This window comes from Colobus angolensis, unplaced genomic scaffold, assembly GCF_000951035.1.
Source record: "Colobus angolensis palliatus isolate OR3802 unplaced genomic scaffold, Cang.pa_1.0 Scaffold74, whole genome shotgun sequence".
NCBI classification, from domain to species: domain Eukaryota; kingdom Metazoa; phylum Chordata; class Mammalia; order Primates; family Cercopithecidae; genus Colobus; species Colobus angolensis.
In genome coordinates, this window is record NW_012121154.1 from 9,420,105 (window position 1) to 9,443,295 (window position 23,191).

At 37.8% G+C, this 23,191-nt stretch overlaps 1 protein-coding gene across 3 annotated transcripts in view; it reads right to left on the reverse strand.

Annotated features, from left to right (window-relative positions):
• Positions 1-23,191, reverse strand: part of PHTF2 (putative homeodomain transcription factor 2) — a 168,252-nt gene that overhangs the window by 123,171 nt on the left and 21,890 nt on the right. For 2 of the 3 annotated variants that reach the window (XM_011927709.1, XM_011927710.1), the window contains exon 2: positions 6,609-6,688. In XM_011927709.1, coding sequence (XP_011783099.1) covers positions 6,609-6,653 — 45 coding nt within the window. In that variant the 5' untranslated portion in view covers positions 6,654-6,688. Of the gene's footprint in view, positions 1-6,608; positions 6,779-23,191 lie in introns of those variants that run through there. The other variant, XM_011927708.1, reaches the window with a different exon arrangement.

The window sequence follows — 23,191 nt, forward strand, 5'->3', positions numbered from 1 at the left end:
AAGGGAAGGGAAGGGAAGGGAAGGGAAGGGAAGGGAAGGGAAAACTAATTTCAGGCAACGTGCCTCACCCACCAATGTCCCAAGACAGGAAGGCAACCCTCTATTTCATATCATTATACTGTATTATTTAATATATGTAAAGCATTGAAAAAGTGGCACTTAATAAGCATCACATAAAGTTTGCTATTATTATTATTGGTTGTTTTTAGGATGTGAGAGACTTTTCCCAGAAGGCTTCATTTCTCATTAGCCAGAATTGGAATACATGTCCCATTCTATGCCAATCACTGGCAAAGGAAACAGAATGCCATGATCGGATTAGACTTACCAGGATTCACCCCCTCTGAGACTCTGGATACACATTCTTTGGCTATAAAGCCTGTGGAGAGGAATGAATTCCTTAACAAAGTAGAGGCTCTTCCACTAGGAAAAAAGGTCAGGAATAATTTTGGGTAGGAAACCCCTATATGGCAGTCTTCCACACATCCTTTCTTCTCAAGGAGCTAAAAGAGAAGGAGTCTGGAGGGACCTTGGGGCTTGTTCTCACAACATGGAGAAAGGAATAAGCCAACTCTAGAAAAGCAATAAGAAAAAAAGAGGCAGACGGACACATCTGATGGTGCTCTTGTCTTAGGATTAAGTCAACCCTGAGAAAAGCTTCACCACTAAGCATGGTTTAGCTTGAAAGCCAATAAATTTCCCTCTTTATATTTTGAGTTAGATTTGTCTTACTTGTAAAAGAATCCGGGAGACTGATGGAAGAATAATAATATTAAATGACTGCACACGGTTTTGGAGTTGAAAGCTGAGACTTAATACTTTTGAACCATCTGTGCAATCTTAGGCAAGTTAGTACTCTGAAATGCCCTACACATACTTAAGTACACACACATACACACACACACGTGCACATGCCCACACGCACATTAACATGGCTGAACTTTACCAAAAAGGTGTTCCCAACTATTTACAATTGATAACAGTTACCAGTCAAGTTCATATTACTCAGGCTAGTTTCTCATTTAAATTACTAAATGAATCCCAATGTTGGCTCATATTTAAAGGTTGTTAAACATATTCATTAATTTTCCCATTGCCAACAGACTCCTTAAAGACAATGACCAAGATCTGTATCATACAGTTCTTCCTCAGCCCTATAAGCTAAATTCACTATTTTGCTATCACTATACAATGTTGCTAGTGCTTTTTTTTTCCCCTTTTAAATTTGGGGAGTTTTTCTAAGCCACTTTTCTCCTATATATTTATCTAGTGAAAATAGAACCTCATTCTCTCATAATTTTATCTGCACAGTCACAGTGGAATCTTACAGGTCATTATATTGTTTAAAGGAATACTCAGGGTGTCAATTATCTTTGAATACATGTAACTTCAGGTCCCTACTTCAAATAACTTCCAAAAGATAAGTACACTCCATTCCCTATCCTTGGAAATGAGAAACTAGAAATATGAAAGCAGAGTATTTTGTTACAAAACACATTCAGTAGCTCATTATTAACTAAAAACTATTCTGGTTTCTCCCCTGCTGTCATTCTTGTTGCATTAACAGTTCCTCCAAGTTAATAACTGAAAATTACTTTGGACCAATAGGAACTTTAAAATTATTCATAACTATGAAGGCTACAATGGCATAAAACGAAGTTTAAAATTGGATATTAAAGGACTTTTAAAATCTCAAAGTAAACCATGCATAGAACAATTTATTTAGGCTGGGTGCAATGGCTCATGCCTATAATTTATGCCAGCACTTTGGAAGGCTGACGTGGGCAGATCGCTTGAGGTCAAGAGTTCAAGACCAGCCTGTCCAACATAGCAAAACCTCATCACTACTAAAAATACAAAAATTAGCTGGCTGTAGTAGCATGCGCCTGTAATCCCAGCTGCTCGGGAGGCTGAGGCAGGAGAATTGCTTGAACCCAGGAGGCAGAGGTTGCTGTGAGCCAAGATAGCACCACTGACTCCAGCCAGGGCGACAGAGTGAAACTCTCTCTCAACAAAAAACAAAACAAAACAAAAGAATAATTTATTTAAAAATACTTGATAATTAAGTAGAATTTCTGTACACATTTATAATAATTTAAAAGTTTGTTTTCATTTTCTCCTGGAAATTTCACATCTGATATTATAGCTCATGTTCAAAAGAGTTTACAAATCAAGTGATGGCTTTTTGCCATTCAATATTCAAATATAAATATAAAAATGTCACAATTTTCTAGTGGAGAAAGGTGTCTCTAAAGTGAGTTATGGCTGGGCGTGGTGGCTCAGGCCTGTAATCCCCAGCACTTTGGGAGTCCAAGGCAGGAGGATCGCTTGAGGCCGTAAGTTTGAGACCAGCCTGGGAAACATGGTGAAATCCCGTCTCCACAAAAAAATACAAAAATTAGGTGGGTGTGATAGCATGTGCCTATAGTTCCAGCTAGTTGGGGGGCTGAGGCAGGAGGCGGGAGGATCGTTTGAGCCCAGGAGGTCGAGGCTGCAGTCTGCCATGTTCACACCACTGTACTTCAACCTGGGTGACAAAGTGAGACCCTCCCTCAAAAATAAAAAGAAGTGAGTTACTACCAAACAAATATTCAAGAAAATGAAGATAAATGTTTTTGGTTTTTATTTAAAAGGATACTACTCAGTATAAGCTGGATACTATTGAATGATAGTCACAAAATCAAAGAGCATTACAATATTAAAACTTTTAAAAATCATGTAATCCAGGGCTTCTTAACCTGGGTTTTAAGACAGATGTGATATTTTCTGTATATGTACATTATATACATTTTTCTCAAAATACGAGCCTTAGCTTTCAACACAATTTCAAAGGGGTCCGTAATTGAAAACCGGCTGAGAACCATCAGCTAGTCAATGTAGAAAAGTGGAAATTGAGGCTCAGAGAAATAAAGTTATTTGCCTGTGGTTAATCAGCAAGTACAACTGCAGTTCTCCTGCCTTCATTTCACTGATGCATAAATGCCTCTAAAAAATTTTTTAATAAGCATATATTTAAGAGACAAACAGATCTGTATGACCTAAGCCAGTGAGGGGAACCCTCAGGCTAATGATAAAAGAAAATATTAAGATGGCAGCTGGGAGACATGACTTAAGAACAATCTATTCAGTATGGACTAGATAAACAGAGAGTTCTAGGAGGGTCAGTTCCAAGAAAGGAAAAAAGGAAGAGATAATACCTGAATATAACTGACTGCAACAAAAGAAGTGTTACAATTTCATCAGAGACTTAGTAAAAGAATTTGGAAAACCAAGCAAAGGGAAAGAAAAGTTACACAGACTGGAAATATTACAACATAACACATCTTTAAACGATACATACACAAACATAATGATGTAAGCACAAAATACTGATTTAACCAAAATTTGGAGTCACTGGGACGATAGAGGGAGGAAACTCAGGGGAAGCTTATAAAAAAGCTAAATCCTAATCATATAGTCAGAAGTCAACAAGTAACGTCTACAATAAATTGACCAAGAAAAAACAAGGCAGGCATGCTTCAAAACATGAAATATCATTTTTAAAAATGGTGTTATTCAACAAAGGCTGTCTTAGAGCATAGGTCAGCAAACCAAGGCCTATAGGCCAAATCTAGACCCTTGCCTGTCTTTGTAAACTAAGTTTTACTGGAATACAGCCACGCTCATTAATTTTACATATTGTCTATGGCTGCTTTTGTGCTACAATGGCGATGCAAGGTTGAGTGGTTGCAGCAGAGACCTATGACTCAAAACCTAAATTATTTACTATCTGTTCCTTTAAAGAAAAAGTCAGTTAATCCAATCCTAGTTTAGAACGTTGTATGACATTTTGTATCTCTGACTCCTACCCATAAATGCCAGTATTCCATCAAAAGTCATTAGGATGAGGAGTGGGACTCCTCATCTTTGAAACTTTGGTTTAAAATGATTGCCTCTGGGGGAGCAAAGCTCAAAGACTAGGTAAGGATAGGGATGGATAGTATTGCAGGCTGCTTTTTTTTTTTTTTTTTTTTGCAATAATCCTTGAAACACTAATCTTTCAACATATTCACATGTATTTCTTCAATAAAATTAAATTTAAAAGCAAAAGGAAAAAAATAGAGCAAATCAAATCCAGTTAATGGTTCTGGCAACTCCCTAATTTATGTGATGAGCTTGGGCAACATGGCAAAACCCCGTCTCTACTAAAAATACAAGATCTAGCTGGGCATAGTGGCACATGCCTATAGTCCCAGCTACTTTGGAGGCTGAGGTGGGAAGTTCACTTGAACCCAGGAGGTCAAGGATGCAGTGAGCCGTGATTGTGCCACAGCACTCCAGACTGGGTTAACAGAGTGAGACCCTGTCTTAAAAATAAATAAATAAATATATAATAGAATATGTGATTACATTTGCTAGTATATTTTATGACATTTCTTATAGTTGCTCTGGAGAATATTTTGGTTGCATGTATCCAAAGCTGTCAGGTAAATGACCCTTGGATAAGAGGGTCATTTCAGTTACATGGCTAACTTCAGTTACAGGGCTAACTGAATCTGAGTACAATATTTCACACCCTCTGATCCCAAGAAAGGTCAGTCAACCAGGTATGTTCTATAAATGATTTTCAGTAAACTCTAAAGTGTTTAATGTAAAAAGCCAAACAGAGAAAAAGTTTATTAGGTAGACATTAGAAAAGAGAAAAACTTTCAAAGATATAGACAGGAAAATGTTTAAAGTTTTTTTTTTTGTTTTCCTTAATTTACAATTTTATTTAGCTCTTTAGTTAAGCAGACTGATTTTTAACTTGACTGGAAGTTTAAAAGTTTAAAAGGAGGCACTAACAAACACAGAAGACAATTAATAGTATATTGAGGGCCGGGCGCGGTGGCTCAAGCCTGTAATCCCAGCACTTTGGGAGGCCGAGACGGGCGGATCACGAGGTCAGGAGATCGAGACCATCCTGGCTAACACTGTGAAACCCCGTCTCTACTAAAAAATACAAAAAAAAAACTAGCCGGGCGAGGTGGCGGGCGCCTGTAGTCCCAGCTACTCCGGAGGCTGAGGCAGGAGAATGGCGTAAACCCGGGAGGCAGAGCTTGCAGTGAGCTGAGATCCAGCCACTGCACTCCAGTCCGGGCGACAGAGCAAGACTCCGTCTCAAAAAAAAAAAAAAAAAATAGTATATTGATATCAATACTTCCAATAAAGTACCTTATATGAAAAATGTAATTATATACCTGTGTCATGTTCTACCCAGAAAACAAATAACACATCTAAAAACAGACCATAATCCCATGCCAGCTACTAAGGGAGGTTTAGGTAGGAGGATCACATGAGCCCAAGAGGTTGAGGCTGCAGTGAGCCATGAGTGTGCAACTGCACTCAAGCCTGGGCGACAGAGTGAGACCCTGTCTCAAAAAATATTTTTAAAAAGGCCATATTCTTAGGTTTGTCTAACTTTTAAAATTACTTTTAAAATTAGTAATTTTAAAATAACTTATTTTCAATTGAACAAAATTTTAAAATCATCTGTTTGGCTGGGCACAGTGGCTCATGCCTGTAATCCTAGCACTTTGAGAGGCTAAGTGAGGTGGGCAGATCACCTGAGGTCAGGAGTTCAAGATCAGGCTGACCAACATGGCGAAACCCTGTTTCTACTAAAAATACAAAAATTAGCCAGGCGTGGTAGCACATGTCTGTAATCCCAGCTACTTGGGAGGCTGAGGCAAGAGATCGTTTGAACCCAGGAGGCAGAGGTTGCAGTGAGCTGAGATCACGCCACTGTACTCCAGCCTGGGTAACAGAGAAAGAGAGAGACTCCATCTCAAAAAAAAAAAAAAAAGTGTGTTTTTTCTACCATATAAGAAAAGCTTTAAATGTATCATTATATTTTGTTAATAGACACCTGAAGAATAAGGTATCAAAATGTTTTAAAATGTGAAAACAAATATAATTCACTATGTACACAAAAGATCTAAGGTATTACACGAAACAACGTAAATTTTAAAGAACATAAACAACACTCATCAGGAGTAAACAGTTTACTATATTGTCAAAAATGCCTATATTCTTTTGGACTTTATAAAGAAAAACATTACATCGGTAAAGCTTATTTTGAAATATATAAGGTGATACAGCTATTTAAAGTAGGCATGACAATCCTAAAACATCAAAATAAACACTTCAGTATTTCAGTTTGTAAAATAGAGTCCCCAAAACTTTATTTTACTGAAGAATTCAGCTACTGAATTGTAACTCACAAGAAACAAATTAAAAACTGTTGATATATAATATATAACTGTTGTTATATAATAGCTCTGCTAATCTTTCTCTTAGGAAATTAAAGAAAAATATTAATGCTTGTATAAAATGCTCATTTTATCCACTCCTGGAGATTTGCATTATATTATAATTAATCTAGCCACTTTGCTATTGTAGAGTAAAAAGTAGAGAAAAAATATTTTTTAGCATCATCTTTCCAATTTATTTAGAAGTAAAATAAGTACAAGGAAAATAAAAATAATCTTCCTTTTCCACTCAAAATCCTAACATCTACAGCATGAAATAAACATATATTTTTGAAATTAAAACATTTAGAAAGCTAAAAGTTTTGACTATCAACTTACCTTCTTTTGATACCAGACTATAGCATCTGTGACTTTGGACGCCATTTATTCCACTGAAATCACACATTGGTCATTTTAGGCTGTGCAAGAGAGAAAAACATACAAATGACTTTATTTCCACCTTCCAAAAGGAGACTGAACAGCATGCAGACATAGCACTCTGGTTACTTGCAGAGCAAGGGGTGTATGACGAGACTTATATTACACCCTTCCTCATTACTATTTTAGCAACAGGTTCTCTTAAGTAAACAAAAATCAGTTGCCACAATAAAAGAAAGTTCTATTTACATGAATAAATAACACTTGTTTTCTTACAAAATAGGTTGAATTGTTTCTTTTAAAAAATATTTTAAATAAATTTCAGAATTTCCTAGGTTATACCAGAAATTGTACATCTACAAATCCACATACAAGAAACCAATTAACTCAATCAGTAATGTAGTTTTTTTCTAAAAACCAGTGTCAGTTACCGTTGCTAAAGGATGGCTTAATAGAGATGACAGAATTTATAATGACATTTAATTTTCCCTGACACTCAGTAAACACAAAACTGAATTAAAATAACCCAAGAAGCCAAAAAGTATTTATGTTAAATACTAAGCCAATGTTAGAGTTAATACACAGGAATAATTAACACTAAAGACTTCCCAGATATCACAGTTTGCTAAATGTCATTTAAGTAATTATGACAATTAATCCTCAAAGATCAAAATAAACACTTTAATATTTCAGTTTATAAAATACAGTTCCTAAGTTTATTTTATTGAAAAAATTAAGCTACTGAATTGTAACTTACAAGAAACAGATTAAAACAGTTGATATGTTACATAACTACAAATCTCTTTTAAAAATAATTAAACTAAGACAAATACCAAAAACCATTTCATAGGCATCTTTTCTGTATTTGTCTAAAACAGGATTGGCACTAAACTTAATGATTCCTTAACCCTAGACGTTATTTGAGACTGATTCCCGTCAACTCCAGAATACTATTTTAGTCATAAGATGACACTGGCATAGAGGGTATCTCTAGTCTCGTGTTAAGGATTAGCCTAGAACAGGTTCAAAAGCAGTTATTGGCCCCAGAACTCATTACAAACCAGGATCATCCAAGGCCACACAGGATGATCTCAGGAAAATCCTGGGGGTAAAGCACCCTGCTGAGCCAATCCTAGTACATACAGATCTCCAACTATAGAAACGCTACCACTAGTTTGCCTCAGTAAACAAAGTACCAGAGGTTTTATATATCACTCTTGGGAGCATGCATGCTTTTTGAGCATATTAAGATTCAGATACAATAAAAATTATCAGCAAGTTCAAATGTTTAGATGATAAACCTCTAAAATTTAAAGCAGAATTTACTTAATGCCTGTATTTTTGACAGTGTTATAAACCGAACTATTTTACAACCTTTCCTAAGATATTAGTGCCTCTATCTGATCAAATTCAAGCAAACTATGTTTGGAAATGCCTGACAAACAGCCTAACATAATGGAAAGAAAAGAAGGATACAGTCAAAAGACCTGAATTCTAATATTAGCTCCACTATCTATTATGTAAAATTGAAGAAGTCACTGAATTTCTCTCAACCTGTTTCTTTCACTTATAAACTAGAAATAACTGTACCTCCCCATCCCTTATAGGATCTTTGTGACCAATAAATAATATACATAAGATGCCTGCCACAGTCCAGGACATGTAGTAGGTTTTCAATTATAATTATTTTTATCATCAATTTTCATATAAAAAATTCCCCAATCTAGGAACTAGAAAGTATTTATATTTCCTTTTTTACACATAGCAATTTAAAGAGAAATACATGCAACCAGTTTTTGCTCACACTGAAAATAAAAACAGCTACCCAATTATCATAAGGTTACAATGTCAATTCTCAATTACATACATATGGATTATTTACAGATTTCAAAGTTCACCTCCACTAATTTCTCAGTCAGGTGTGGCTACTTTTATTTCTCTCATGAGGGTTTTTTGAGGAAGCTTTCCCTTACTGACTTAAAATTTCCCATTTTTGTTTTTCTGTCCTGGAAGCCTTTGAGTATGATTTATTAACTTTAACCACACTGTATCCCAGAGGTTTTCCCCACTGATTTTGCTAGGGGACTATTCAATAGACATTACACCCTCATTATATTTGTTTGTCCTGACAACTGTAAATGCTTTCCAGATTGGTTATAACCTGTCCCCTCAAGCAAAGTATGAAAAATGGTACAAAAATATGAGAATATCAACTTTTCACTTACCCTCTTTTAACTTTACCCAATCTTTATTGACAAATATTCCAGATTATCTAACAAAATAAAGATCCTCTTTCCCAACCCCCTAACAATGTAAATAATATACATTTCATATACAAAATGTGAAAGGATTTTGTCAGTCTATTAAACATATCAGATATTTAATATATTTAGGGAATATTTAAATGTTCACATATAAATAATAGTTTTTTAAAAAAAGAAAAAGCTCAAATGAAAGTGAGAAAAATACTGCCTGCCTCACAAGAAAATAATCGCAAAGACTTTATATATATATATTTGGTTTACCTAGCTACACTTAGATAAATACCAAAAATCTAACAGCATTCTAGTTAAATAAAGTGTTCTAAATATTTTAAACTATATTATTTGGGTCTATAGAAATAAAAATTCAACGAATTTTCTGTTTTTTTCTTTTTTTTAAAAAAAAAACCTTTCTTCAGTAATAGTGATTTTCTGTGCAAACTCATTTAATAGTTTTTCCATTGTGTCAACAACCTTTCAGTCAAACTGAATGGCTCATACCTATTTTTAAAACAGGTTTTACAGCATGCTGAGATAGATTTCTGAACTGGATATCTGACAAAGCACACTCAGAGATACCCAAATTACATGTGGGTATAAACAACATGGATTAATAAGTCAAGTTATTTCATGAATAATGAAGATTATTTATAAAGTCTTTCCAACTTCTTCGATTCTATGATAGTACAGGAATACAGTTTTATAGTCTCTACCATCATGATAGCTCAGATTTAATGTTAAATTATCATATTTAAGTTTATCTACAGAAAAAAAGCAAAAAAAATGTACTGGGGACCTTTACTAGAGGATCTTAACCTTTTTTGATCAACTGATCTGATACAAGCATGGGTATTACGATGCATAATATTTATTTATTTAGAAATAATCCAATCCTAAAACCATAGGGCTAACTGCAGGCATAACATTGGGCAGTTAACTCTAAGCTAATACTATCCTTGACACAGATTTAATTATCACACCTTAACAAAATATCTGAAATTCTTCTTTTATTTTTAGCTTTTTTTTTAAATTATACTTTAAGTTTTGGGGTACATGTGCAGAACGTGCAGGGTTGTTACACAAGTATACACGTGCAATGGTGGTTTGCTGCACCCATCAACCCATCATCTACACTCGGTATTTCTCCTAATGCTTTCCCTTCCTGAGTCCCCCACCCTGACAGGCCCCGGGGTGTGATGTTCCCCTCCCTGTCTCCATGTCTTCTCATTGTTCAACTCCCACTTATGAGTGAGAATATGCTGTGAATGATGGTTTCCAGCATCACCCATGTCCCTGCAAAGGACATGAACTCATCCTTTTTTATGGCTGCACAGTATTTTGTTTATCCAGTCTATCATTGATGGGCATTTGGGTTGGTTCCAAGTCCTTGCTATTGTGAACAGTGCCACAATAAACATATATGTGCACGTGTCTTTATTTACTGTATTGATTTCCACACAAAATGCCAAAGACCAGGGTGGTGGGAAAAGATGAGTACAGAACAGATGGTATGTTAAGTCTGCCTCTACGGAATCTCAATCAAATACAATTGAACAACATGGGTTCGCTGGTCCGCTTATATGTGGATTTTTTTCAATAAAAGTTATACCAAGTGTGCCTGCTACTCCTGCCTCCCCTTTTACCTCTTCTGCCTCTGCTATCCAGGAAGGCAAAACCAACCGCTCCACTTCTTCAACCTATTCAATGTGAAGATGACAAGGATGAAGACCTTTATCATGATCCACTTCCACTTAAGGAATAGTAAATATATTTTCTCCTCTTCTTCTTTTTTTTTTTTTCCAGATGGAGTTTTCACTCTTGTTGCCCAGGCTGGAGTGCAATGGTATGATCTCGGTATGATCTCGGCTCACTGCAACCTCTGCCTCCCAGGTTCAAGCGATTCTCCTGCTAGCTGGGATTACAGGCATGCGCCACTACACCCGGCTAATTTTGTATTTTTAGTAGAGACAGGGTTTCTCCATGTTGGTCAGGTTGTTCTCAAACTTCTGACCTCATGTGATCCTCCCATCTCGGCCATCCAAAGTGCTGGGATTACAGGTGTGAGCCACTGTGCCCAGCCTATTTTCCCTTCTTTACAATTTAATAACATTTTTTCTCTAGCTTACTTTATTGTAATTATACAGTACATAAACCTATAACATATAAAATAATGTGTTATCTGTTTATGTTATTAGTAAGACTTCCTGTCAACAGTAGGCTATTACTAGTTAAGTTTTGGGGTATTCAAAAGTTATAGCCAAATTTTCCACAGCAGTGGTCAGTACCCCTAACCCCCAATTGTTCAAGGGTCAACTGTATAATAATGCCCATGAGTATTCTTTGCACAAATATGGTCTCCCACATTGTCAGATTTTTAACCAATCCCCATGTTACAAAAATTGTATCAAATACTATATAATGTTACAATGTACATCTCTCATTATCTGAAACAAATTTCTCTGTTCTGGCATGACTCTAACTAGGCTCAGAAAATAATGTATTTCCACCCCTGACACTTTGCGTGTGTTATTATTATTCCTATTCCATCCTTTTCTCCACTCATACATCCTTCTAAATCAGCTCAAATTCTACTTCCTCCAAGATGAAGCTTTCTTTTTTTTTTCTTTTGTTTTGTTTTTTTTGAGACAGAGTTTTGCTCTCGTTGCCCAGGCTGGAGTGCAATGGCATGATCTCGGCTCAATGCAAGCTCCATCTCTCAGGTTCAAGCAATTCTCCTGTCTCAGCCTCCTCAGTAGCTAGGATTACAGGTGCCCACCACCACGCCAGGCTAATTTTTGGTATTTTTAATAGACACCGGGTTTCACCATGTTGGCCAGGCTGGTCTCGAACTCCTGACCTCATGTGATCCACCCGTCTCAGCCTCCAAAAGTACTGGAATTACAGACATGAGTCACCACACCCGGCCAGCTTTCATTTGGACTAAAAAATGCTGAAGCTTAATGTCTCTCTTCTAGCACCAATATATGCTCAAAAATCTGTAATTTAAATAGAAATGTAAAGCAATATGTGACCACACAGGTCACTTGGTCATATGTAAATAAAGAAAAAATGTGGCATCAGTCTTTCTTTGTCTCTAAGTACTCAGTACACTGTAATATATGGTAAAGGAAGTACAGCAGATAAAAAGCAATGACTAAGCATCAAGAGGATTGGGTTCTAGATCCAAGTTCTGATACTAAGAGCTGTGTGCTCTTGAATAAGTACTGAGTTCTCTGGACCTCAGTTTTCCCCAAGTGCCATCTAGCCAAATATTCCACAACTCAATAAAGGTTAAATAACAACTGTGTGAAAAGAAAGAGTTCAGAGCAGTCTGAGCCATGTGAGGTATGCAAGCACAGACATGTGAGTATAGGACTTCAGTCAAGCCCCTACACCCAAGCCTGGGGGGCAACTGTTTAAAGTCATTCCTTCCTGACTAGCTGCCTCACTCATTTATCTTCATGTTTCTGGAATTTGTGATACAAAGTACAATGTATAGCAAATCAATAGTTTATGTTATTTTAACATACATTCTCAGTAAACAACTCAGGAACTGCTTCTTCCCTTTAAAAGAAGAAAAATCTTTTTTTTTTTTTTTAAGACAAGGTCTCACTCAGTTGCCCAGGCTGGAGTGCATGGCACAATCAGGGCTCACGGCAGCTTCGACTTCCCAGCTCAAGTGATCCTTCTGCCTCAGCCCCAAAAGTAGCTGGGACTACAGGCATGTACCACGATGCCTGGCTAATTTTTTTGGATTTTAGTAGATATGAGGTCTCACTATGTTGCCCAGGCTGGAAAAATCCACTTTGAACTGCTGCTAATCAGAGAGTATATTCAGAGCAACTCAGATCTGTGCTCCCAGTTGCAATCCTCAAGCTTGATTCAAATAAACCCTCTACTTGTATTAATTTTGTTTCAGCTTCTTCCTCTCAGGTCACCAATTCCAATAATGTACAGAAGTTCCTCTGAATTCTTAATAACACACCCAAAAACATTAATATTACTTCTTAAATAAGTATATGGAATTTAACATAGTAGAAACTGTTAGACTAAACAAAAAATATCTTATTTATTTTGTTTTTAGAGACAGGGTCTCACTGTCACCCAGACTGAAGTGCAGTGGCTTGATCATAGCTCACTGTAACATCAAACTCCTGGGCTCAAGCGACTGTCCTGCCTTAGCTTCCCAAGTAGCTAAAGTTGCATGCCACCAAACTGGGCTATTTTTAAAATTTTTTGTAGAGAGAGATGGAGTCTCACTATGCTGCCCAGGCTGGTCTTGAACTGCTGTCCTCAGCAATCTTCTTACCTCAGCCTCCAAAAGTGCTGGGATTACAGGTATGAGCCACCATGCTGGGCCCTAAAGAGCTTTTAATTTGTTAAAAGTAGTTTATATAAATCTCTTCAGGCCCTCATATTATTATTCCATTCCAACAACCTTGTATCATTCTCTGCTGCTTACAAAATAAAATCCACAAGTATTGTATTTAGACTCTCTACAATCTGACCTTAATTGTCCAACATTATTGCTCATCATCTTCTCATACAACTTGTTTCAACCATTCCATCCTTTCAACATTTTCTACCTCTGTGCCAAAATTAACACTTCTTTTTCTAAAACAAGGAAGATTGTGAGAAGACCTCTAAAATTTCCCTTTCTCCATATAAGTTTCTCCCAAATTCTTCCATTCAATATTTCTCATCCTGTTCTGTGTTCCCCTTACAGTAGCATCCCCTTTATCCCAGGCTTTGCTTTCCACATTTCAGTTACTGCAGTAACTGCAGTACAGTAAAATAAGACATTTGGAGACAGAGAGAGACCAAATTCACATAACTTTTCATTAGAGTATACTGTTGTAACTGTTCTATTTTATTATTTGTTATTATCTATCTCTTACTTGCAGCAGTCCCCAACCTTTTTTAGCACCAGGGACTGGTTTTGTAGAAGACAATTTTTCCATGGCCAGGGTAGGGGGATGGTTTTGGGATGACTCAAGAGCATTACATTTATTGTATACTTTATTTCTATTATTACATTATAATATATAATGAAATAATTATTCAACCCACCATAACGTAGAAATCAGTGGGAGTCCTGAGCTTGTTTTCCTGCAACTAGATGGTCCCATCTGGGGATGACGGGAGACAGTGACATCCAAAGTGTGTTGTTTATGTCCAGTCTATTCCATAATCTCATTTTGGTTGCTATCAACTATACTACAGAAAACCCTGCTTCACAAAGATAGGATGATAGAAATGGAAACAGACTTTTCAGTGTTTTTGTGGCAAGGATAGTCCGCCTTGACTTTAATCCAGAATGTATGGAGATTTGAAGTTGTCTCAAACATACTTTTAAGGCCACCATCATTTGCGACCTTAAGCAGTTGATCCTCTTCTAGCACGGACAAAGTCGATACAGCTGGCTTATTCACAAACAGGTTGCAGATCCATCACTTCCCAGTTCAAGGGTCTTTTCTGGTTGGGAAGTAATGCTCAAAATCTTTTGAAAGCTGAGATAGGTGATAATGCACCAGCTGGGAGAAAGAAGGTCCTGGCTCAGTCTCTCCCAAAATCTCTGCTAATGTTTGAAACATGTCAAAAAATCCCTCAATGTTCACTTGTCACCCCCATAATTCCAGTATGGCTTTGAATGCAGCCACTTTATCTACTGACTTGAACACATTTGTCATTCTCCCCTGAAGTCACAAGCTGAGTTCTTTGAACAGGTTGAATATGTCACACAAGTTAAGCACGTTTTGTGATCCATTCTGTGTCACTGAAATGTGCTACCAGTGATAACAATTTTTCTAAAAAAAAAATAAAAAGCCAGGCACGGTGGCTCACGCCTGTGGTCCCAGCACTCTGGGAGGCTGAGGCGGGCAGATCACGAGGTCAGGAGATTGAGACCATCCTGGCCAACAGGGTGAAACCCCGTCTCTACTAAAAATACAAAAAATTGACTGAGCATGGTGGCGGGTGCCTGTACTCCCAGCTAATCGGGAGGCTGAGGCAGGAGAATGGCATGAACCCGGGAGGCAGAGCTTGCAGTAAGCCAAGATCGCGCCACTGCACTCCAGCCTGGGCGACAGAGCAAGACTCTGTCTCAAAAAAAAAAAAAAAAAATCTCTGGAGAGACCTTGTAACTCAAAACCTCTGGCCACTGATCTACCTTTAGAAAGCCATCTTACTTCTGTGGATAAGGGAAGCTGTGTGTGCTCCGCATCCATTTCCTCACAGAGCTGCACAGACATAAACTAAAGGCACATACTTTAATGTGGTTGATAATTTTAATCACATCCTGAAAATGTTGGTTAAGTTTGGGTGACATTTTGTGCCTAGCCAGCATTTCTCTATGGATGACACAGTGCGTAGACGCGCATGCAGAAGCGACCTCTTTGACCCAAGTAGTGAAACCAGAAAACTGTCCAGTCATGGCAGCCGCTCCGTTAATGTATATACCAACACAAAATTACCAAATCAGTTCTACAGCTGTGGTACTGGTTGGCAACAAAAGGGCACATAACATATCCTCATGCACATCCTCCTGAGAAGTATATGACACAAAAACAAGCACTACGGCCTTGTTGTCAACATCAGTAGACTTGTCAACCTGGATTGTACACCATGGTGACTCATTAATCCTAACAATTGTGCCTCAATATCCTCTATTTCATCAAATCGTCTAGTTATGGTACTAGCTGAAAAAGGAACATGTGCCACCATCTGAACTGCAGCTTCTCCTAGAAGTTCATAATAAATGTCCTTAACAGCAAGCAGGCAGGATCAACTCTTCACCAATAGTAAACGGCTTCTTAGCTTTAGCAATACTGTTAGCCACTAAGAATAATGCTCTCAGTGCATTATTTGATGAAGTGGTGGCCTTCCACAATTGCTTCGGTTCTTCAGGTTCACGTTTTTTTCTTCTGAAAAACTCCAAAGCCTTGTCTTTTAATGCAGGATAAGTGGTCTCCATGTGACAACGCAGTTTTGAAGGTTTCATGGCTTTGTTGGATAGCTAGTCACCACATATACAAAGCAGGCCTGGAGAATGTGAATCACCTGTTGCAATGAATCCATAATTTAAGTGGGACTCTTGGTATTCTTTTAAATGCAGCTTTCTTTTTGTTGGCAGTCTTACAGTCTTCTGCTGTCTCATCATTGGGTCTTCCCCTTTTACAAAGAAGCTCTCTAGTAATGTTTTGTTATTTACTCATTTTGGCTAAGGTTAGCTTGTGGGCTTAACCAAATCTGTGACTGAGGTAAGTGCACAGTGTGAGAAAGACGTGTGGATGGACAAGGTAAGTAAAATAATGGGTGGGCCACGCATGGACTAAAATTAAGTGTTGGATTCTGACTTAAAGCCTGTCACCAGATACAGCTGTAAAAATGAAGCACTCAGCTCACTGATAGGGTTCTGATATGAGTCTGCAAGCAATTTATTTATTGCGGTCTCTGAGCAGTCAAACCTCTCTGCTAATGTTAATCTGTATTTGCAGCTGCTCCCCAGTGCTAGCTAGCATCACTGCCTCAACTCCACCTCACACAATCAGGCATTAGATTCTCATAAGGAGCATGCAACCTAGATCCCTCACATATACAGTTGAGAACAGGGTTTGCACTCTTATGAGAATCTAATACCGCTGCTGAGCTGACAGGAGGCAGAGCTCAGATGATAATGCAAGTGACTGCGGGCAGCTGTAAATACAGATGCAGCTTCGCTCACTTGACCACCGCTCACCTCCTGTTGTGCAGCCCACAGTTCCTGCCAGGCCGCAGACCAACTGGTTGGGGACCCTGTCTTACTGTACCTAATTTATAAAATAAACTTTATCATAAGTATGTATATGCAGGAAAAAACACAGCAAATATAGGTTTGGTACTATCTGTGGCTTCAGGTTTCCATTGGGGATCTTGGAATATAACCCTCACAGATAAGGGGGACTGCTATATACTTAATATATTGTTTTATATAGACTTTAGTGTACTTTTCTGTTTGTGCCCCTACCTCCCACCCACACGTTCTTTGAGAGTAGTCCAATGTCTTTATTATCTCTGAATTTTCCTAAAACTTTTCGCCTATATTAAACACAAATATTTACAAATCAAATTAAAAAGTTGCCAACCAAAGTACCACCACAGACTAATTAATTTAAGGGCTAGAATTGAAAACTCTACCTGTCTAACTCCTGTACTCCCCCAATATGCACATAAACAAACATACTTTTTCATAACATTAAAGGGTACAAAGATATCATGAAGTATAATAAATATGGTTGGTTTATTTATTGACCTGTCACTCAGTCACCAATATGTAAGATTTAAAAGGTTTTACATATTGTAGATCTAAAAGGTCCAATGAAAGTAAGGTAAAGTCTAGTCTAACACCATCCCTAAATGCTAAAGTTAAATATAACTCAGCTGCCTTCTCCACAACCAAAACAAGAAATTTTTAGACCTTGAAAACTGGAAACAAAGTTGCTCTGCCCTTAAAAGGGTAATAAATGCTAAGGTTCAAATCACATTTTTCATATTGATACAAAAGCTAAACAAAAAGAATGCAATCTCCTACTAGTTTCAGGGCTCCTACTTTGTAATCATGTGACCTATAAATTATTACAAGTTATAGGAACAATTTTAATTCTTCATCTGGAATGAGGATAATATTTCATGGAAATGTTTGGAAGAATAAACACCACACGTTTTACAGTCAAAGTTGTAATTTTAAACGAAATGCAAAATAAGGTCTAATAAACAGCTATACATTTTCTATTATACCTGTCATAAAATGAGTATTTGTAATTTTTATTTTCCTTAATGGAACCAATGCATAGTCTGTGTACTTTGGGCTAGAAGATGATACATAATCTAAGAAGAAAAACTACAGGCAAGTAACATCTCTCTAAACCTGTACTAATAAAAGTGTTTTGTGCTGTTACAAAATCTAAGTGAATTCCTATATCTATAATCTCTTTGTTAGGAGACAGGGTCTCACTCTGCCACCTAGGTTGGAGTTCAATGGTGAAATCATAGTTCACTGTAGCCTCAAACACCTGGGCTCAAGAGTTCCTCCACCTCAGTCTCTCGAGTAGCTGGGACTAAAGGTGGACACCATCACGCCTGGCTAATATTTTTTATTTTTTTGCTTTTTGTGAGGCCGGGTCTCACTTTGTTGTCCAGGCTGGTCTCAAACTCCTGACTTCAAGCAATCCTCCTGCCTTGGCATCCCAAAGTGCTAGGATTACAGGCATGAGTCACCACGACCAGCCTAGAGTTACAATTTTTTTTTTTTTTTTTGAGATAGAGTCTTACCCTGTCACCCAGGCAGGTGTGCAGTGGTGCAATCTCGGCTCACTGCAACTGCTGCCTCCTGGGTTCAAGCAATTCTTGTGCCTCAGCCTCCCAAGTAGCTGGGATTACAGGTGCATGCCACCACACCCAGCTAATTTTTGTATTTTTAGCAGATAGTACCAAACATACATGTTGCTATCTTTTTCCTACATAAATTTTGTATTTTGAATTTTTAGGGTTTCACCATGTTGGCCAAGCTGGTCTTGAACTCTTGACCTCAAGTGATCTGCCCGCCTCAGCCTCCCAAAGTGTTGGGATTACAGGCGTGAGCCACTGTGCCTGGCCTAGAGTTATAATCTTGATACTAACCACAAAGCCCTGTGCAGAATTTCCTGATGGGTACGACCAACCCATCTGATATGTCTTTTAAAGCAACTTTTTAAATTTCAGGGTTTCTTAACTTCAGTATTCCTATTACCAACCAAAGTACAACCACAGATGAATTAATTTACTCTACCATTCCTTGAGCATTCTTTGGGTTTTTTTGTTATTTTGTTAAGTACTTAAATGTCCTTTAAATAGCTAATTACAATGTACTGGCTTTTTGTTTTATTTGACTGCTGACTGCTGTGCTGCTTAGAAAAATCAGTAATGAAATATGATCCATTTAAATGGTTTAACTTCCTCATTTACTCAGAGGAAAGTTTTACCACCAACCTATCACGCTCAATTCAAACATGGACATGTTATTACTCGTTTTCAGTAGAAACATTCTAAATTAGTGTTCCAGGTACTTTATCAAAATAATAATGGACTAAATGATATCTAAATGGCTTAAAGAGTTAACTAAATGGCTTAAAGAGTTAACAAACCTTAAAAATGACTTAGAGATTAAAATTTGCTAACAATACCTCATCATCAAAAATACTACTGAGGCTGGGCTCGGTGGCTCGCACCTGCAATCCCAGCAATTTTGGAGGCTGAGTCAGGCGGATCATGAGGTCAGGAGTTCAAGACCAGCCTGGTCAATATGGTGAAACCCTGTCTCTACTAAAAGTACAAACATTAGCCAGGCATGGTGGCGCATGCCTGTAATCCCAGCTACTCGAGAGGCTGAGGCAGGAGAATTGCTTGAACCTGGGAGGCAGAAGTTTCAGTGAACCAAGATCACACCATTGCACTCCAGCTCTGGGTGACAAAGCAAGACTCTGTCTTGAATTAAAAAAAAAAAAAAATGCAATTGAATAAAATTTGAATATTGCTTTAGAGATTTTTCAGCCACTATCTAATCATTTAAAAAAAATATTTACTGAATATTTACTAATACTGCACAGTAATCGACCCTGAGGATACAACAGTGTACAAGAAACAAGATGGCTGCCCTGATGACATTTACATTGCACAGAGAAGATACAAAATGATCAAGACTTGTGTTGAGGAAGTGCCATAAACAAACAGGGAGATGATTGGGACTGGATGGGATACTTTTGGAAAGGATGGCTAAGGAGGTCCCCTCTCAATACTCTGAATTGAGATCTGAAGGATAACAGCCAGCTATGCTAAGAATGAAGAAAAGGACATTTCAGGCAGCAGGAAGAGCAAACACAAAGACCTTGGGACACAAATGGCAGTGGTTCAAGATAAAGTCTGAGAAGGAGATAGGAGGCATCAGGTCATAGATGCCATAGCAAGTAATTTTGTCATAAATAAAACAGAAAGTGATTGAAGTGATCCCAGCAGAGCAGTGACCATCCAATTTCCAAAAGACCATTCTTATTGTGGCACAGAGAATGAACAGGACTGCAAGGCTCAGAGTGGAAGCTGTGAGGCTAGTTAACAAAGTATTATCACAGTCCCACACAAAAGAAGAGGATATAGTGGGCTCAGAGGCAAGCAGTATAGATGGAGTAGAGGTAGTTTTGAGTCATATGTATGGGTAAAATCAACAAAATCTAGGAATAGACTGGGATGGGGCAGGTTGAGGGAGGGATTAAGAAGAAAAGAATCTAGGTTTTTGGCTTAAACCATTTTCTGAGACAGAAAAAAACAATGGTTATGAAAGGAAACACAAAAATTTAGTTTGTGGCCTGTTAAGTTAACCATAGCTACAAAACATAAAAATAAAGAAGTCGAAGAAGAAATAAACTAAACAGAGGGGTAGGAGTTTATTTATTTATTTATTTTTGAGACAGGGTCTCACTCTGTCACCCAAGCTGAAGTGCAGTGGAGCAATCATGGCTCACTGCAGCCTGAACCTCACCAACTCAAACGATCCTCCTGCCTCAGTCTCCCAAGTAGCCAAGACTACAGGTGCACACCACCATGCCCAGCTAATTTTTTTTTTTTTCGCACTATGTTGCCCAGGCTGGTTTTGAACTCCTGGGCTCAAGCGATCCTCCCACCTCAGCCTCACAAAGTGCAGGGATTACAGGCATGATGAACCATCATTCCCACCTGAGATTTTTTTTTTAAGATGCAGAATCATAAAGACTATGATTTCATTTTACCAAATAAATAGACACATCTCTATTGGCTTGACAAAGCAGAGAACAGACCTAGATAGATACACCTCTGCAAATCTTTGAAGAAGTGAGGGATGAGGGGTAGCTAGAACTGAAAAGAGAAAGAAAAGCAATCATGTTTTATACCCTTTTTGAATACCTTGCATTTATTAAGAGGAGCAAATATCCCCTTTTTTTAATGTAAAAACATTAAATGTGGGCTGGGTATGGTGGCTCACATCTGCAATCCCGGCACTTTAGGAGGCCAAGGCAGACAGATCACTTAAGGTCAGGAGTTTGAGACCAGCCTGACCAACATGGTGAAACCCTGTTTCTACTAAAAACTAATACAAAAATTAGCCAGGCATGGTGGCTGGTGCCTGTAATTCCAGCTACTTGGGAGGCTGAGGCAGGAGAATCGCTTGAACCTGGGAGGAGGAGGCAGTGAGCTGAGGTCACACCAGTGCACTCCAGCCTGGGTGGAAGAGCGAAACTCCGTCTCAAAAAAAATGAAAAGGCCATGCGCGGTGGCTCACACCTGTAATTCCAGCACTTTGGGAGGCCGAGGCAGGTAGATCACAAGGTCAGGAGTTCAAGACCAGCCTGGCCAAGATGGTGAAACTCCGTCTCTACTAAAAACACAAAAATTAGCTGGGCATGGTGGTAGGTGCCTGTAATCCCAGCTACTTGGGAGGATGAGGCAAAGAACTGCTTGAACCCGGGAGGCAGAGTTGCAGTGGCCCGAGGCTGCGCCACTGCACTCCAGCCTATGTGACAGAGCAAGATTCCGTCTCAAAGAGAATAAATAAATAAAAATAAAATGAAAATAAAATATTAATTTAATTTTCCATGAATTCTAAGAAAAGAAAATGAAAACTGGAAGAATTCATGAACTTCAGGTGTCTTGCCACAAGAGTTATTTAGGTCTTAAAACATCCTCCTAACATTTAGAACAAAGTTTCCTTAGCTTATAGAGCCATCAAAACAAAAGAAAAAAGTGACAAAAATCATTCTTTAATAAATCCACAGTGATTTTAACTTTTATCTACATGTTCAACTTTACATTGTATCCACAGCTTCCTGCTATGAAAGCAGACATAATTAACATGCTTATACTTCTCCAAAGATCTAACATTTAGATTTTATTCCACAGCCACCATTCTCAAAGTTGTTCCATTTTCTTCTGTATTTAAACGGATTTGATGATCACCTCTGATTCTTTTAAGATGGCTTTGCCATACCTGAAGTCATTACTATTTAATTTTGTTTCATTTGAGGTTGACTTGATTTAATCATCAAGCAGTATTTTTCAAGAAAGGAGTGCTATATTCTGTGCTCTTACATGTTAGAGAACATCTTCACTGCCTCCTGTGTATTTGATTAACCACTTGGTTGGCATGGCAGAGACTGCTAACTGACACCCATTACTCCATCATCCTCTCTGAAAATTGTGCTGGCACACTGCTGTCCAAAATAAAGACCTTTCCTAACCTTTCTTGCAGTTAGATGTGGCCAAGACTAAGTTCTGCTCCAAACACCACCAAAAGTGTTGGGTAGTACTCATAGTTGGGAAAAGCCCTTTTGTTCTTTCTCCCCTCCCTTTTCCTGATCTTTTCAATGTTATTTTAATGATGACAGCTCCAGTAGCCACCAGGGACAGTGACATTGAGACTAGAAACCAGATGTGTTCATAGACAGGGAAGATCCTGGGTTGCCTTGGGTGAAGCCACCATACTAGTTCTAGACTGACTATTTCTATACTTCTTGTACCCAAGATTATAAATCCTTGTAGTTTAAGCCACTGTTATAAGCAGCCAAAACAAATCTATCTGATCCTGTTGGGTATAATACTTCTGGTTCACAAATTCCTACCATCAAAACTTTGTAAACATTTTTCCATTGTCTTCTGGAATTGACAATATAACTGAGAAGTTAAAATTCAGCCATCTTGAATTTTTTTCTCTTTGTATAGGTCAGGTTTTTCTCTTTTTGGCCAGGATAACAAAACAATTCTCTCCTTATTTCTGAAGTTAAAAACTACTAGGATATGGTCAATTTTAATCATTTCATATTTTTTTCCTAGCATTTAGTGTGCCTGTCAATCTGTAAACACACATTTCATTTCAAAAGCTTTTGTCTGGATTTTATTTCTGAATACTTTTTCTGTTCCATTTGTTGAAGTCTCTATTTTAGGGATATCAGCTATTCTTACCTAGTCTTTTCAGAGTTACTTCTTTCCTTTCTTTTTCTCTTATATTTGTAGAGTTGCCATCCTATATTTTTTTAATCACATTTAATACAGAAATCCTCAGCTCCTATTTACTCTGATATCTAAGATTCTGCTTGGCAACCCCTAACACCTTTCTCATCTTAGTTGGGTCCATTTTTATTTTTGTGTACACATGTTTATGCATACACACACAAACTTCAGTTTGAGAATTAGGAACTACTCTTAATCTACTTTCCTATAATCCAACTACACAGAAAAGGAAGA